At 33.4% G+C, this 19,072-nt stretch overlaps 1 protein-coding gene across 5 annotated transcripts in view; it reads left to right on the top strand.

Moving 5' to 3' along the window:
• ATF1 (activating transcription factor 1) overlaps positions 1-18,798 on the top strand; it is a 30,626-nt gene extending 11,828 nt beyond the window's left edge. For all 5 annotated transcript variants that reach the window (XM_074270404.1, XM_074270400.1, XM_074270403.1 and 2 more), the window contains 6 exons: positions 2,226-2,354; positions 7,611-7,711; positions 11,919-12,049; positions 14,408-14,590; positions 14,675-14,834; positions 17,287-18,798. In XM_074270404.1, the coding sequence (XP_074126505.1) occupies positions 2,226-2,354; positions 7,611-7,711; positions 11,919-12,049; positions 14,408-14,590; positions 14,675-14,834; positions 17,287-17,431 (849 nt within the window). In that variant the 3' untranslated portion in view covers positions 17,432-18,798. The remainder of the gene's footprint in view (positions 1-2,225; positions 2,355-7,610; positions 7,712-11,918; positions 12,050-14,407; positions 14,591-14,674; positions 14,835-17,286) is intronic.
• Positions 18,799-19,072: the final 274 nt, after the last annotated feature.

Here is a 19,072-nt window from a genome sequence, read left to right as displayed (position 1 = left end):
CTTTTGAATTTTAATGCATATGTAAACATCCATTAAAAAGTGTTATGTGTGCCTCAAAGCTTAAAGACTATCCTAAGTTGACACTATGGTAACCAACATATCGTTATTTTGAATCATTTAACAATTTTTCCTATCCACTTCTCCTTAGAGTTGAAAGGAAAAGAATTCAAATATGGTATCCTGGTTAATATAGAAAAACATTTTCTTCACATGAGAGCTTACTTTCTGAGTGGTTATGGATAGATTACAATTAGAAAGGGGAATAAAGAGTCACAATTGCTTTTAATTTAGAATCAGACCACTAATGATTTTTCTAAAGGGACATCTCATTAAGAGATTCATATGACTAAAATTATAATTGTTCAAATTCTTTAGCAGAAGAGAGAAACTCTGACAAGTTTTAATTAAAAGGAAATAGTATTTATGATGTGATGGTATAACCTAAGTAGTTTATTACCAATGTTCTGTGATCTTCTGGAGCTTAGCATTTGTTTGATCAGTATTTCTTAAGCTATTGTAGATGATTGTATTAAACCATGGGGAGGACTATAAAAGAAGCAAGGGTTCTTTACATCTGCATGAAATATTGGGTTTGTTTTTGTTTTGTTTTTAAAATAATCTCAGAATGTAAACTGTTAGCACTGTCTTTCTACACAGGTTACTTATACCTTCGGAATCCAATTCTTAACGTGCAACAAGAAAATTGGATTTACACACATTTGTATCTAGGGTATACTGTAACACATGTAATATGTATGAGATTGCCTGTCATGTAGGGGAGGGAGTAGAGGGATGGAGGGGAAAATTTGGAAAAATGAATACAAGGGATAATGTTATAAAAAAAAACTACTCATGCATATATACTGTCAAAATTTTTTTTTATAATTTTATAATTATAAAATTAATAAAATAAATAAATAAATAAAATAATGTCAGAGAGGCTACATCCTTGGTCCTCTGATTTTTCTCTTCCAGGGCAATCTTATCAATTCCCACTTCCAATATGGATGATGTTCTAATCTGTATCCACATTTCCCATAACTCCTGTATCCTAAGTGCTCAACTTTCAGTTGGCTGTAAACATTTCCACTCACCTAGATATTTACATTCAACTTGTCTAAAACGGAACTTATCATTTCCCAAAAAACCTGACCTATAGTACTACCATTTCTTCCAGTCATCTGGGCTTAACTCCTTGATCTTTGGACTCAGAAGGAAAGGGGAGAGTAAATTATTAATAAGTTGTGTGTATTTATGTTTCTCTCTTGCCCTTTTCTTTGCATTCCTAGGACCACTGCTTTATTTCCTTATATCTTGATTACTGGAATAACCTTGTGTTGACCCTACTTCTCTCCTTCCCTTTCTACTCTGTCCTACATGCAGCTGCCTGAGTAATTTGATCGGCTTCAGTAACTAACTGCCCATTAGTCATAAAATAAACCTCAGACTCCTACTGTGGTACTCAAAGGCTTCTACAATCTAATTCCAACCACAAATACAGGTCTTCGTGAACTCTGTTTCAGCCAAATTGGTCCAAAATTTACCTCTAAGTTTTTCCTCTATCACATCTGTGCCTAGTTTAGCAATAATTTGTTAGTTTTTTCTCCTGTGAAAAAAAAGAAAGGAAACTAAATATAGTGTTCTGATTACCCATATCTGGAATGTAATTCTTTGTCCCATCGGAGTCGTTGCTATGAAACTTTCTCTAGTATCCCACTCTTTCCCTTCATTTCTTTACCCTACTGTGTGTTTCTTCTCATAGTAATAATACCTTGTATATTTCTATTTTGGATTATAATCATTTATGTCCTTGTCCTAGTTCCCTACGAAATTGTAAGTTTCTTAAGTATAAAAACTATAACCTAGTCATCTTTATATCACTAATACCTTGAAGATGTTGAAAATAAACTTGGTAGAATGGAAGAAACTGAACTTGGAGTCCAGATCCTGGGGTTCCAGCCTTGTGTCTGACATTAGCCGTCAGTTAATTTCCCTGGATTTCACTAATACACAGGGAAGTCAGCTCAGTGTTGTATTGAAATTATGTTCATATTGCTAATGAAGGTAATATTCATTTTACCTTTTAAAACTGTCTGTTGTTTTCCAATCACATCTTTTCCAGCAAAAAGTAACAAGGCCCAAATGTTCCCCATTATTAAGGTTTTGCCTTTCTGTGTATGGGTGAAAATTTATATTTTGTTAATTGAATTTATATTTATTTGTAGATGTCACTAAGAGGAGCTGCACCAATGACAGTTGTACATCTTTCTGGAGAACAAGTACAGAGTCAGGGGGTCATCCAGACTGCTCATTCGTCTTCAGTAATCCACCCCCCGCAAGTACAGACAGTGCAGGTAACTGAAAACTTGGTCAGTATAGTATAGAGTATAAATTTTTGTCCTTAAATCTTATCTAATATTGTTACTGTCTTCTTATAGTATTATAAGTAGTTTGTTATGTACTTAGAAATTAGATAGTGTGAGAAGGGGAAAAAAATTTTTTTAAGCCTCTATTGCAAATCCACATTAGATTTATTATCTGCAAGGATAAGTGGGTTCAAATTTTAAGGGAAATTGATAGATCTCAAGAGAAGGAAATCTGCAGATCCATTGGTGGAAGATTAGTCAAAGGGGGGAGGTAAAGTTAAGTATGGGCAGGTTACAAGATAAATAGCACTTGTCTCTTTCTCCCTTTCCTTGAAGATCAAACTCATCCTTGGTGAAGTAAAAGAAGTCTTTTCTTATAGGAGAAAGTGGGGTATAGGCACATGACAGATCAGTGAAGAGTTCTTTCTTATCTAGCTACAAATTAAAACTTAATGGCCAGGCAGACAGGAAAGAACCTGGTAAGTAGAGTCCTTTTTTTTTTTTTTTTTTTGGTCTATGCTAGGCTCTGGACTGGGATACATAAAATAGAGTAAATTCTGCTGCAAGGAAATAATAAGTGTACAGGTGAGTCTATAGTAAGGGCATAAAGAATCAGTACAAAGTAATTTGGGGATGAGAGGGAAGAACATTAAGAGAAAGGCCTGTAGGAGAGGGTATGGCATTGGGGAGCCAGAGATCAGGGTGAAGATCAAAAATCGGGAAGAGATCAGATTGTGCTGATAGATGTCCTATTGGGAACAGGAGACATGCTTATTTGACTGGAGTTCAGAGAGAATAAATACTATTCAGCCAATTGGGAAAGATTTTGAAGCTAGATTATGAAGGGTTTTAAATGCCATATACAGAAGTCTGTATTTTATCCTGGGGGCAACAGAGAGCCATGATAATTTCTTGTTTAAGAAGTGACATGTTAAGACCTGTACTTTAGTAATATCACTTTGACATTTATGGGGGAATGTATTGAGAAGCAAAAAACTGAAAGTAGGGAGATCAGTTAAGTGCAGGCTTAAGATGATGAAGACCTTCATTTGGGTGGCAATTGTGAGTAGAATATGTGAAAGCTCTGAAAATGATGGAGAGTCAATAGCACAGAAGTGAGGGGGAGAGTAAAGAGTTGAGGATGATGCTGAGCTTACAAACTTGGGTGACAAGAAATAGTATAAGTTGTGTCCTTAACAGAAATAGGGAAGTTGAGTAGAGAAGTGGATTTGAGGAGTTGAGTAGAGTGTGACAAATTCTGTTTTGCATATATGTTCCATTTGAGGTGAATGGCACAAATGAATACATGAATGAATGAAAGAAAAAAAAATTATGAAGCACTTAACCATATGCCAAGCACTTTGTATCACTCTATAATTCAAGCAAACAAGACATGTAAAAGCTCACTTACTTTCAAGGCAATGGAAAGGCTCAGGAAGTCCTAAGGGTGTGACATAAGTGTGAATGGCAAGACCTTCATCCTTAGGGTATGTCACTAGGCAGTGCCTGTAAATCTGGAGGTCTTGGTGGCAAGTCCTGTTGAACTTCCATCTAGCCCAGTATAGGATAAACTTCCAGTTCTTCTAAGCAATATGAATAGCTGTGTCCACTCAGCAGGACTAGTAGGAAGCCTGCCTATTGGCATTGGAAAGAGGCAGGAGTAAGCCCCAAACAGAACCAGTTTGAACAGAAACAGATTCTGGGTTCCTTCTGCAATGGTAGGGAATCGGGAGAGGATAATGCTCCAACCAGGAATAGGAAGGGGTCAGTTAGCAAGAAGCATTTATTATGTTTACTAAATACCAAACTCTGCTAAGTGCTAGGGACATACGAGCAGAAGGATAGTTCCTGCCCTTGAGTAGCTTACATTCTAATAGGAGAGGACAGTATAGAAAAAGGGAAATGAATAGGTGAAGATACTTTAGAGACATAGTGTTTAATTCCATAAAATTAGAAACAGAACCAAGAGAGGAATGAAAGTTAACAGGCTTGGTTCTTCCCCAAAATAGAATGTCTGAGAGGAACCCATCAATGGGAGAATGAGGCCAGCATGCAGAAGTGTGTTCCAGGGTGAGTTGGCAGCCCAGGCAGAATGGCAAAATCAGAAAGTCAGAAGCAGAGAGAGACAGGAAGGGAAAAGTTAGGGGAGAAGTTTACTCACCCTGCAAGTCTTCCTCTTCCACGCCCCCTGAATGGGCTCTGGTTTGCCTGGGATAGAGGAAAAAGACAGGCCTTAGAAAAATGGAGACCAGGCATTTATGGAGAGCATAAAAATGGAGAGCAGAATTTAGAAGGCATTTAGTAGAGGAGTTAGTTAAATCTATGGAAGTTATATAATCATGGAGAGAGCGGAACATTGGTGATGATCCATCAAAGAAGAGTAAAAGGACAAGAATCAAGAAACTAGAGAGCAATATCTCTACTTGGGAGTTCCAGAAACTTTATTTCTTTAAGACATGATTTCCTGAAGAAGAGGCAGTAAGAATATGTGGTGAACAAGGACCTAAGTTTTCATTCTGTCCCCAGTATAATTATTAAGAAGGAATGAGCAGTGCCCTTTGTTTTTTACCCTTTGCAATTTGTTTCCAATGTTCTATGATTTCCCCAAAACTATCAAGCCTTCTTTCTTCTTTTTCAACCACTGATGGATAAATAAGGTGTCCATCTAAATACATATTATGTTGAAATCTGTATAATGAATGGATATTCATTTGACCTTTCCTGTGTGACCACACATTCCAGACTATGTGATGAAAAACACCTTGCTATAAAAAGAAAAACAAAAATATTAAGGCAGTATTTTGCTCTATTATATAAAATGCTTTTCTTTTGGAGAGGAGTGGTGAACACTAAGTTCAATGAGACCTTATTTTCTACATCATGCAGTTCATTGAAATCTAGTAAACATATCCCTTTTGAATATAACTTATAAAAACGTAGTGGATCCCTTCCAAATGCCCTCATCAATGATGCGCCTCACCTTTTATAAGATGACTTTTATAAAGATTTATATATCAGAATATAGGCCTAGAGGTCACTAATTATAGATAGTTACCTTTTTTCCAGTGTTAACCTAGTCTGAGAATGTTCCATGCCTTTGTTTTCTTCTAATTATATGGCTCCATTATGGTTCTTTTATTATATCATATTATGTATATGTTTATTATTATATCTTTATTATACTTGACCTAATCTTCTTGCTTTTGCCTTCTTTTTAAACACTTCAAAGGCTATGATGTGAGGGTTCAAAAGTAACAGTTCCAGGGATATCTAGATGGGATAATGGATAGAGCACCAGTCCTGAAGTCAGGGGAACCTGAATTCAAATTTAGCCTCAGATAGTGGCTGTATGATCCTGGATAAATCATTTATCCCTAAAGAGAGAAAAAAGTAATAGTTCCACTATTTTTGAATGATTTGTTAAAATGGCTTTTATAAACTCTTTTATAAACCCATTTCCTTTTTATATTTCTAAAAAATTTTAAATAAAAAGCATTTCTGTACATATGCCAGAATTTAAAAAGAAAATTATGAAACTGCAAATCTAGTTATCGCTTAATTTAATTTTTTTTTCCCCTGAGGCAGTTGGGGTTAAGTGACTTACCCAGGGTCACACAGCTAGGAAGTGTTAAGTGTCTGAGATTAGGTATGAACTCCGGTCCTCCTGACTTCAGGGCTGGTGCTTGGTCTACTGTGTCACCATCTTCCCCATACTTAATTTTTTTTTTTTTTTTTTAGTATATAATAAATGTTACCTGTTACTTTCAGAACTGCCTTTTTGCTTCTTTCTAAGCTTCGTTTAGTTCTCTTCTGTGCAGTTTTTAAAAATTTACAATGACAATTTTTGTTTTTGGCTTCAATATTGCTAACCTACCTTCCTGATAACTTTGACACTGTTGTCTCCCCCATTCCCTGTTACTGTCTTCTCTTTAGGTTTTCAGGATACCCAGTATTTCCTGGGTCTTCCCTTATCTCTTTATCCAAGTCATGCCCACTAACCATGGGTATACCAGTGTACTTTTTTCTGGATCCTTTTCTTTCTCTCTGAATACAGTTTCACTTAGTGATTTCATCAATGCCTCTTGATTGTTTTCATCTCTATGACGGTCATTCTCAAATATACTTACCTACTTATCTATAGATGTATTTACTTAGCTCTAACCTCTCTACTCACTTCCAGATTCATATAGTGCCTTTCAAGTTTTTTGAAGAAGATGTCTAATAGATATCTTAAAATTTAACATATCTAAAACCAAACTCCCCTCTTCCCCCCCCCCCAAAATCATTTCTTCTGTTACTGTCAAGGGTAATGCTAGCTTTCTAGTCCCCCAGATTTATAGCCTTGGTGTCATCTTAACTCCTCACTATCTCTCCATCTACATATGCAATCTTTTGCTAGGGTCTGTTAGTTTCCTCTTTGTACTAATAGGTGCTAAGTAATGTGAAGATATGTATAGAGTTTTTGTATTTGCCAGTATGATTTAGTGCATAGAGCTGTTATTATTGTGCCTTATTGTTTTGGTCTTAGAGGAAAATATTTATTAAATGCCATCACAGGAGGCAGTATGTTCTTGAAAATAACAGAAGATGACATTATTTTAGAGAACTTTTCACTGGAGACTATTTGTAAATAATTAGGATAACATGCTATACATCTCTGATAAGTAGTTTTTTTTATTATATTATTATTATGTTAATTAATATTGCTTAAAACAGTACTACATGTTAGAATACAATTTCATGTCTGTTAAATGTTTGAAAAATAATTTTTATAATTTACAATTACTTGCAACTACATAACATTTTCATTTTATTTGCAAACTTGATAAGTCATTGATGGATGCTTTAATGATAAAATATTTAGAGTAATGTAAATTTCAGAAGAATTAGTTAGGAGAACATATATCCTTAGAAAATTTTTAGAAAACTGGTAATTTTCTTTTCTAACTCGTTACTTGGTGTAATTCCTGAGAATGTATAGAGATTGTTTGGTTGTTTTTTTGGACACATATATGTATATAGATATAAGTATACATATCTAAATATTTCATTAATTTGCCCTCCTGAATTATGTTGTCCTCAGATTGTTACTGTTTAGATTCTAATACACAAAAATCAGAGCTACGTGAGTGCTTTTGGAGTTGTAGCTAATTGTTCTAAATGTAATAATATGAAAAATTTAGAGAAATTAGGTTTTATTAAAACCTTCTTGAATATTTTTCTTGTATCATCATACATTTTTAGGTATCATCCTGGTCAGATAGTGAGGATTCTCAGGATTCATCTGATAGCATAGGCTCTTCACAGAAAGCTCGGGGGATTCTGGCACGGCGTCCATCTTATAAGTAAGTATCGCTTCATATGGCTTTTCATTTATTAAATTCCAAAAATTTGGAGTTGGTAAATTTGATGTAGGAGCTTGTATTATGAAAATTAGCCAAAACTTAAGTTACGTACGATTATTATAGTCACTGTCATTGAAGCGTTTTCTTTAAAAGTCTCAAAAAAGCACTGATGGCACACTAGAAATGATCAGAAGTGAGCAGTGCAACTGAAAGTTACAGATTCATCATTAAAAATAAAAGCAAGCTGTGCATAGTAGAGGTTTGCAGTTTCTTGTACAGTCTTTGTTTATGGAAAAGCCTATTTTTGATAAATTTTTAAGATAATCACCAGACTTAACTCCAAAGAAGAAATTTGAAGGAAGAAAAGAAGTAAATAAGCATTTATTAAGCATTTGTTGTATGCCAGACACTGCTAAATGCCTGCATTATTTTATTTATTTTTTACACCACCCTGGAGGCTTGGTGCTATGTTCTCTTAAGAGGTAGATTGGTAGCACAGATGGCTCTGTCTTAAGGTCAGATTTGAACCAAGGTCTTCTTCACTTTAGGTCAAAAGCTCTATCCACTTTGCTTTTTAAAATACAAAACCCTAAAGGGCAAATAGGTGCAGACAGTTGTACCATAGAGTATATATGCATTATCTTCAGACATTGATCGGAATGCTTTCATTTTCATTGATCGGAATGCCATTTATTTTACTGGGAGTGAAGTTGCACATCAGAGAGGAACAGAAGGGCCATTTCATTTCTAGTGAATGAAAACCTCAAGAAGAGAATTGCCAAGAACTTCTAAGAAGCTATGGAATGTCAATAAAATGACCTTGTTTTGCCTTAGAAATTAAAGTGGCATTATTAAGGTCAGTAGACAATGCCTTGTGTTAAATTTAAGAATATTGTTTGGGGACTTAGACGTGCCTTGTGACAATCTTTAAGGTAAATAATAAATTGGTTGTTGTATTCATGTTTTTTAGTTGTTTTATGGTTGATTTTTAATTTTTAAAAAAGCTGTTTTTTCAAAGGCAATTCCACTAATTCTAAAGTATTTAATGTGTGGCAGATAGGAATGAGGAATGAGTTTAAAATTGGCCCATGCAGACTTTTATTTCAATATACTAAGTAATTTTTTGTAGTATCAGAGAGAGTTGTTTTTTTTTTTTTTTTTTTTTTTTTTTTTTTTTTTTTTTTTTACTTTAAATTATAACTATTATGTATTTATTGTGAAGGAATTTGGGGAACCATGGCACATAAAAAGTAATTAAAGAAAATAGGAGCTATTATTTAGCTAAGAAATGAGAGTATACTTATTGCCAGGAGTGTTAAAAGATAGCACATGGAACATAATAATTGGGATAGTACAGAGAACACAGTAGCTGTCTTTAAGGAAAAATCTATGTGGTTCCAGAGGGCAAATCTTGGACTAATAGGTAGAAATTATAGATGGATTAAAAATTTAACTAGAACTTTTCGATAATTAGAAGAACTACTTGAAAACGGAAAGGACCACTTTGGGGGGCAGAGAGAGTGAATACCATATTACTGGAAGTGTTGAAATAAAGGCAAGATGAAGTTCTAGGAGTGGTAAAGGGATTTCCTATTAGGATTACTAGGTGCTAACTCGGTTGTCTAATTTAGTATGGTACTTAACAATTCTCTATCTTAGAGTTCACACCTTTAGTTCAAACCTTTAAAGGAGTTTACACCTTTAAAGAAGCTAGCTCATTGGTTGTAAGTAGTTCCCACAAGCCCATTCTCTGGGAGGATAAAAGGAGACAACATTGAGTGGGCAGAGCAGTCTGGAAGAAGTTAGAGCAAGTCCAGCAATCCCACACTCTTGGAGGCAGAGTCTGATTCATTCCCCCATCTACCTTCGCTCTGGCTGGAGGCTCCAGAAGCCTCCCAAGAAACCTGCTCCCAGAGAAAAGAATTTACAGGAAAGAAATCTCCTCCCAGAGAAGGATTACAATTGAGAGACAACAGAACATTACAATTTCCCAAATTATTGTTCTGGAAGTTGTAAAGGGATTTCCCAAATTGGGTGATTAAAAATTAAGATATCTTTGTTGATTTATTTGATGTTACCTAAAAATCTATTAGATATTCTTTGTCAAAACCACCTTCTTTATTATAGTACTGATATTTTAGATTATAGGTATTGCTGACCCTCTTTCCTGTCTTCTCTCAAGAGTTATTACTGGGCACTCTATATGTTTTACTGAGTCTTGTAACTATTTGTAATTTTTTGGAGTGTTTTATCTTGTGGACAAGTCTCCTAGATCAGTTTTTGGAAAAAAAATTTTTTTTTATTGCTGCCTTTTTTTTTTTTTTTTTTTTTTTTTTTTTTTTTTTTTTGCTGCCATTTATTTTTACAGCACATCTATGGTTGTATATCCCTTTCCCCTGTTCATGCTTTTTTTCTATATTGTTTGGTTCAATTTACAGTGCATTTAAGGCCTTTACCATCTGTCTCCCACTTCACTTTCTCTAGTTTCTGAATCTCATCCTGTAAGAACACATCGATCCTGAAGCTCAAACTTCCTTACCCTCCTCTGATTGATAGAGTAGACAGAAATGAGTTACTACCAATCCTTCATTTCAAATCCTCTAGTTCAAGAAGGTGCCCAGGGCAGCCCTTTCATTCTCATCTCTCTACTTTTCTGGGCTTCATCAAACCTTCTTCCATTCCTCCTTTTCAGTGTCCTTCTCCCCCCCCCCCCCCGTGAGCTTTTTATGAACAGTAACTGTCTTTTGCCTTTTTTTTTGTATCCTCAGCATAGGTCAATGCTTAACACTTAATAGGTGCCTGATAAATGTTTATCGACTAACTTTTCAGACTCTTAATACACTCTGCTGAGCTAATCTTCTGGCTATTCATTTTATTTGATCTCCCATCTGGTGCTTTTACTCTGGATGTTCTGCATGCCTGGCATGTACTACTTCCTCATTTCCACTCTTTGAAATCCCTAGTTTCTTCAAAGCTCAACTTAAGTGTTTTACAGGTCCCTCAAGCTCTTAGCTGTTCTCCCCTTCCTTCCCAATAACCACATATCTGTTTTGTATGTGACTTCCTGTGTACACTATCTCCCCCTAAAAAAAGGCTATTTCATGTTTGTATTTGTATCCACTTAATAAGTGCTTAATTAATAGTTTGCATTTCTTTTGAGAAATTTATTCATTTATGAATTTCATTCATTTATTCATATCCTTTAACCGTTGGGAATGGCTCTTGACTTATTTCTGTAAATCCCCTACATATCTTATGCATTAGAAAATTGAGAGATATTTGATGCCAAAAAATTTTTTTTTCAGTCTGCAGTTTCATATCTATCCTACCTGTAATAATTTGTTTGTGCAAAAGCTTTCAAATTAATGTAATTGAAATTATGGGTTTTATGATTAATATGGAATTATATTTAAAATATTATAAATTATATACATTTTTATACATTTATTAAATGTCAGATTGCTGTATTGGAAAAAGGGGAGTGGTAAAGGAGGGAGGGGAAAAATTAGAAGTCAGAATCTTTTAAAAATGATTGTTCAAAACTATCTTTACATGTAATTGGAAAAATAATGCTATTAAGAAAAAAATTTTTATGTGTTTTAAGTTTTGTGATCTCTTTTTTCATTTGATTAAGAATTCTTCTCTAGCCACAGGTATGAAAGGTATCTGATCCTCTTATTTAATTTTTTTTTTTTTAATGGTACAACTTTTAAACATTCTGGTCATGAATTCTCTATTCTGAGCTTATAGTGGTAGATAATATAATTTGTTGGTAAAAACATAATTTCTGCAAAATTGCTTCTGTTTTCCCAAAAGTTCTTATACAATAGGGCATTCTTCCCCCAGTAGCTTATGTTTGTATCTGCAGTACTTAGTACAATACTTAACATGTAGTAAATGCTTAATAAATTTATTTTTTTGTTCATTCCAACTCCTTATTTTTTAATTCAAGAAAGCTTATTTCATGTCTGGTCTTCAGGCAGATATCACTTAAAATAGATCTGAATAGTAAGTAATTTGACATGTAGAACAGTCTAATAAAAATGTTATTTAGGTGTACTGTAGTAATTTTCATATTATACTAACAAAATTATATGAAGTGTTAGCTAGTTTTAATACAAAGGTGCTTATAAATAATGAGTATAAAATCTTGGTCTTAATCAGTGATGAATAAATAGATTTTTTTTTTTTTTTTTTTTTTACACAGAAAAATCTTGAACGATCTTTCTTCAGAAGACACCAGAGATAGGAAAGGGGACGGAGAAAACCCTGGAGTTTCAACAGTCACATCTATGTCTGTCCCAACTCCTATCTACCAGACCAGTACTGGACAATACAGTATGTATATGAAGTTGTTCTTTCATCAGAGAACCAGTTACATCACAGGGTAATATCTTGACTTGCACATGAATTGAATTTAAGTGAGGCAGAGTTGAGAAAGTTGGCAACCTTACTCTCTTCCCAAATCATCAAAGTCCAGTGGCAAGGCAAAAGTCAGGATGACTGACAGTGGCCTAAGATGCATATGAAGTTGACATCTAGACTAGACCTTTGGGAGGAACAAATTTGTTTTATATGGTAGATTTGTCTTATCCTAGTTATTGTTGCCTTTAATGCAACCAAAAATTGTCATCTAGATTAGAATGTGGGTAAAATAAGTAGAATGAATTTATGAAAATAGATTCATTAGCCTTAGATTGAAGCCCTTTCTGTAACTGCCTTCTTGTGGAACTTTTATGTTTTTGCCATTCAAATATTGGTTAAATTTTTGGCAGGTTATCAATCATTCAGAATCTTAGAATTTTTTCAGGGTGATTATTTTTAAGTAATAACATGCATCTCTTATGTGCAGAATCTATGTCTTATTTACAAAATTGGTAATTTTTTCAACATTGACCTTTGTAAAATCTTCTGTTCCAAATTTTCCCCTCTTTCCCCTCACTCTTCCTCTAGATGGCAGGTAGTCCAATACATTTAAATATGTTAAATTATATGTTAAATCCAATATATGTATTCATATCTATATAGTTATCTTGCTGCACAAGAAAAATTGGATCTAGAAAGAAAAAAAACCTGAGAAGGAAAACAAAAATGCCAGCAAACAATAACAGAAAAAGTAAAAAGTTTGCATTTATTTTCTTTTTCTTTTTTTCCTTTTTAATTAAAAAAAAAATTATTATAGCTTATGCATGGGTAATTTTTCAGCATTGACAATTGCAAAACCTTTTGTTCCAATTTTTCCCCTCCTTCCCTCTACCCCCTCCCCCTGATGGCAGGTTGACCAATACATGCTAAATATGTTAAAGTATAAGTTAAATGCAATATATGTATACATGTCCAAACAGTTGTTTTGCTGTACAAAAAGAATCGGACTTTGAAATAGTGTACAATTAACCTGTAAAGGAAATCAGAAATGCAGGCGGACAAAAGCAGAGGAATTGGAAATTCTATGTAGTGGTTTACAGTTATCTCCCAGAGTTCTTTTGCTGGGTGTAGCTGGTTCAGTTCATTACTGCTCTATTGGAACTGATTTGGTTCATCTCATTATTGAAGAGGGCCACGTCTATCAGAATTGATTATCATCTAGTATTCTTATTGAAGTATATAATGATCTCCTGGTCCTGCTCATTTCACTCAGCATCAGTTCATGTAAATCTCTCCAGGCCTTTCTGAAATCATTCTGCTGGTCATTTCTTACAGAACAATAATATTCCATAACATTCATATACCACAATTTATTCAGCCATTCTCCAATTGATGGGCATCCACTCAGTTTCTCCAGTTTCTGGCCACTACAAAGAGGGCTATTTACATTTATTTTCAAGACAAATTGTTAATTTATAAGAGGTCCTCTTGATATGCTAAAGTACATGTACTAATATACTGATTAATAGCTATTAATGAAGACAATTCATTAGATTGGAAATAATCTACTACTTGGCTGTTAATTCTTTACCTGCTGGTCCTTAACTCTAGCATTAGCCCATCTGATTGTGTCCATTGAGGGACACAAACTGTGATGCCCTATATACATATGTAGACATCAAGAGGAGGATTTGTATCCACAAGCCAGTGATAATTGCATAGAAATATTGATAAGGTAAAAAGAAGAAATTAAAAAATACCATGGTAGAAATAACATTTTACATTTCCCATTCCCCTTGTGAAACTTTTGCGTTTTATATTTTGACACTGAAAAGGAATCAAGAATGTTTAATGAGTTAAATCATATCAAATTATGTATATATGTTCTCTTTCTGAGTGGGGAAAATGAGAATTACTTTTATTTTTCTTTAGCAGGTCAAATTTGGGAAGGTTTTTTTCACATCACCCACTCAGGGGGTGAAAAAGTTCAGCATTCATTGTAAGAGAGCTCCAATAAACCCATACTTGGGTTAGAATTATTAAACATTACTAGTCTTCCTTCTAGACCTCTTCTAGTCAGTGGATAGTCGGAAACTAGATAAGATGTCATTGTGCATAAATAATTCTGTTAAATATGGATTTGAAAATACTTGAAAACAGTTTGGGCTTAATTGAATTAATCATTTTTCATAATACTGTAAAAATTATAAACTGAGGCCAACCTATAGAAATTATGAAATACAGGGATCTAGAATTAATGAGGTTTTACTATATTGTAATATCTCCTGGAAAAATTAAACTACCTGTTTTGTTTTCTTCCCGTGATTAAAGTTGCTATTGCCCCAAATGGAACATTACAACTGGCCAGTCCAAGCACAGAGGCAGTACAGGGGTTACAAGCATTAACAATGACAAATGCAAGCAATACTCAACAAGGAACAACAATTCTTCAATATGCACAAACATCTGATGGACAGCAAATACTTGTCCCTAGCAACCAAGTGGTTGTACAGAGTAAGCATATTTTATATATTTCACATAGCATTACTTCCAAATAGTTTTGAATATCCTTTAATACTCCTCCTTGTAACAATGCAGCTGCATCAGGAGATATGCAGACTTATCAGATTCGTGCCACACCAGCAAATACTAATCTTCCACAGACAGTAGTGATGACATCTCCAGTCACTCTAACTTCTCAGACAACCAAAACAGATGATCCACAGATGAAAAGAGAAATAAGATTGATGAAAAATAGGTAAGTGGTATGAAATTATATGTGATTGACCTTTAACCAAATTTTTAAACTACTCAGAACTGACATTGCTGTTGAAACAGTTCTCAAAATTTTTTGGTCTCAGGACCTCTTCTCTTAAAAATTATTGAGACATCTACAGTTCTTTGGTTTATATGTGTTTTATCTATCAATATTTACCATATTATAAATTAAAAGAAATTCAAAATATTTATTAATTCATTTAAAAATAATAGTCATACATCTATTATGACATGTAAGCATATAACATTTTTATGAAAAACAACTTCTAAAACGAAAAATTAAGAAGAGAGGAATTATTTCAGATATTTTTGAAAATCTCTTTAATATCTGGCTTAATAAAAAGCAGTTGGATTCACATAACTGCTTCTGCATTCAATTTACAATATGATATTTTGGTTGAAATATATGCAGAAAATCTAATCTCACCTGAGTACTGTAGTTGGAAAAGAAAAGAGTATTTTAATAGACCAAAAAAAAATCTTAAGTATTATTATGAAAATTAATTTGATTTCAAGGGCCCCTGGAAGTCCATGGATGAACTTTTGAGAACCTCTATATTAGAGAATTGGTTGGAATTTCACGCTAAATTTATTTCATTGATTGTTGTTGGGTCACATCTGATTTATTTGCAATGAACCATTGATCTCTGATTATCTCTACATTTTGTAACTTAACACATTTAACATGCTATATTTTATTTCCCATGCTATCTTTTTTCTTTCTTAATCAGCTGTGATTCTGCTAACAAAAATTATTAAACCCATATTTTGTCAGAAATACAGTATTTAGAACTTCTGCAATTGCTTTTTTTTTTTTTTTTTTTTTTTTTAAGCACAAATATGGAACTTGGTTGACATGAACAGGCTGAAAAATATTCTTAGTGAGAAATTATGAGAAGAAATAATGTCATTCATTAAGAAAACATTTGGTCATAAAATAAAAGTAAGCCAGTCACATAGCATATATGAGAGAGAATGACTGTTCATTGACTGTTAGGACATGTCTATTATATTCACAGTGAATGAGACCCACTGGGCATCCACACAGTGTGACAAGAATTCAAAAAAGTAGCCAGGTGCTTCATGGTGAATTCATGAGAGGACATGGACTCAAATTATACTGTCTGCATCATTGGAGGGAGGTTTCTTAATGACCTCCCCTCTAAGCTTTGTGTCATTTGCACACTTGATTAGCAGCTTTTAAACAAGTCAGTGCCCTCAAGTTCACATAGATCAAATAATATCTATTTTTTTGAATCTAGTTTAAAAGATTTACTAAAAGCATAGTGAATAGAATACTAGACCTGGAGGCAGAATTTAAATCTGGTCTCAGACCTAACTGTACGGCCATGCACAAATCACTTCATCCTGTTTGCCTCACTTTCCTCATTTATAAAATGAGCTGAGAAGGAAATAGCAAATCACTCTAGTATTTTTGCCAAGAAAGTCCCAAGTGGAGTTATGAAGAGTCAGACACAAGTGAACAACAAAAATCTAGATTATGCTGTCAACAAACAAATGGCATTCCTGTTATCAAGCAAACATGTCAAAAAAGACACGAGATTAGTCTGACACAATTCTTTTTTTTTTTTTAATCTCCTTTGACATTTCATAGATTACAGTGGAGTACAGGAGCTCTTCACAAATTTTTCCTCAATACATGACCAACTCACCCCCTCTTCTGTGCATACATTTCTCTGATAACATTTCCCTATGCCATTTCCTCTACAATTCCTTGTTGTTCATAGACTTTACTTGATGTCTAATTTGAATCTTTGTGTAATGTCTGGGCTAGCTCTCTGGAGGGCCTCAAGATTAGCTTGACTCCTTGCTCTTTAGGTGGAGAATTAGAGGAGACAAGAGAGCCACCATGTGGCTGGTCCAAGATGGAGTCTGGAGCCTGATGTCTTCTCTGTGGCTTAGAGCTGCTACTGAGGGAGCTTGGCCCAGAAAGTCCATTGTGACTCCTTTAAATATTAAATACAGTTATGTCACTACCTCAAACAGAACATGCACAGCCACACTTGAGCAAGTGCCAGCATGCTTACCTTAAGTATATGTACTTGACTAGAGTGAATACATCAATAGCTACAGAATTATCTCATCAACTATACTGAATCTTAAGTATACCTTTTCAGAGTTCTAGCCCTCTACATCTTTGCATTTCTCTTAAGTGACTTACAACTTTAATTCTTTAGAGAATATTATTGTAGGACTTTGGCCATACATAAAAAGTTAAGAGTGTTGATGTTTAAAATAATGAGCCTTTTTTTTTTTTTTTTTTTTTTTTTTTTTTTTTTTTGAGGGAGAAATTTGGGATCACTAAAAAAAGGCAATACATATCATTATCTTATTTAACTTAGGGCCCATCTCTGTTGTCCATAATAATGTCCTTGAAGTTAATTTTATGTTGTTTTTATTTTTAATTATAGAGAAGCTGCTCGAGAATGCCGTAGAAAGAAAAAAGAATATGTTAAGTGTCTGGAAAATCGAGTTGCAGTCTTGGAAAATCAAAATAAAACTTTAATAGAAGAATTAAAAACTTTAAAAGATCTCTACTCCCATAAAAATGTTTAAGAAAAGATGAACAAATTTTATGGACTTACTGAAAAATTTAATTGATTTTTTTTAATGGAATTTTAAAAACTGAAAGGTCAAAAATGAAACTTTTAAAACTGGGAGTTGCAGCATAAAGATTAAAAATTTTATTTACAAGGTGCTGGTGATAGTACCTAATGAAAATAAGAAGACTTCAAGCAAGCTTCTTGCACAACTGGAACCTCTATTGCAATTAACTAGCAATTGTACCAGAATGTGGATTTCAACATTTTCCCAGGTAGTAGTTATCAACAGAGTTTTGCATTTGAGATTATTCATTAATGGAAGTTTTATGTGGGATTTTTAACCAACATTCTATTTGGTATAGATTTTCATTACTAGGTTCTGAAATGTGCCCTTTTCTGTTTGTATAAATATTTTTTCAGTCACTATTCTAAATTGAAAATTTACAAGAAAATCTAATGCTTTTGTAAAATGTATAAATTATGTGTACTTTCTCAATTGTCAAGTCTTTAAAATGATCTTTTGAAAAATGTTTGTTTTGTAAGAGGTTTAAGAGAAAAAACAGAACAATCGTTTTTCAGGTTTTGTCTTTCAAGATGTCCAAGCCATGTGAACTGAAAATGAAACTTTCAAAGAAGTATTCCAATCATTTTATAGAAACATTTCAGTAAACTGGACAGAATAGTATAAACATTTGAGAGTTTTGAAAAATAGTAGTGATTTTGCTTTTTTTGGGGTGTGGTAACTTTCTCTAAATGTATCATAATAAATCATGTGCTGATTCTGTATGCAGCTGATATACATTACTTATTCTACTGTGCTTTAATAGAAAGAAATGTTTACAAGCCCCTAAAATTATTTTAGAGGATTTTTAAAAATCAGCTCAAGATACATACCAAAGTATTTTTCCAAGAGGGTTTTTTTCCTAATCAAAATCTAATGTAGGGCTTATCAGTTTAAAAATAATGCAATTTTAAAACAACTATTCATGTAGAAAATATTTTGTGAAGTAATAAATGGTACCTTTGTAAGAAAAAAGTGACTATTTTTATAGTTAATCTTCATAAATTCTAAAAATTGTGTTTTTATGCATATTTTATCTCTTTATACAATTTTTAGTAAAAAAATAGATATTTTTGTCTCAGATTATCATTTTTATATTCTCACGGGGAATAAGGTTTTCTGAATTGCAAGTATTTCAATTATGTGCATTTCTGTAACATTAACTGGAAATCGCAAATATGCTGTTATTAGTACATCAGTACTTCTGTATTCAAACTACTCATTTTTGAGCTTAGTTACAAAAATATTATCAGCTCCTAATATAATATGTACCATTTTGTCTTATTCCTATAAAAATTAAAGGGCATTTGAGATAATCAAGACTGTTGATTGTAAAAAATTATATATACTACTTGGGAGAAAAGGTTTTAAACATGAATTATAACCCAATTTCTTCCTGATTATGGTTTATGGTTTCACCAAAAGTCATGTTAACTATTGAAATGCACCTGTTGTACTAGAAATACAAAACTAAACAAGACATGCCTTAATACTTTTGGAAGGTCTCATTAGAAGAGGAGGAAATGCAACTAGGGGAAAATAGATTTTAATGCATGACAAAGAAGAGCAAACCATTACATGAGCTTGAAGAAA

This window comes from Sminthopsis crassicaudata, chromosome 5, assembly GCF_048593235.1.
Source record: "Sminthopsis crassicaudata isolate SCR6 chromosome 5, ASM4859323v1, whole genome shotgun sequence".
Taxonomy (NCBI): Eukaryota; Metazoa; Chordata; class Mammalia; order Dasyuromorphia; family Dasyuridae; genus Sminthopsis; species Sminthopsis crassicaudata.
The sequence above is the reverse complement of the archived record's forward strand: the minus strand, read 5'-3'. Positions and strand labels throughout refer to the sequence as shown.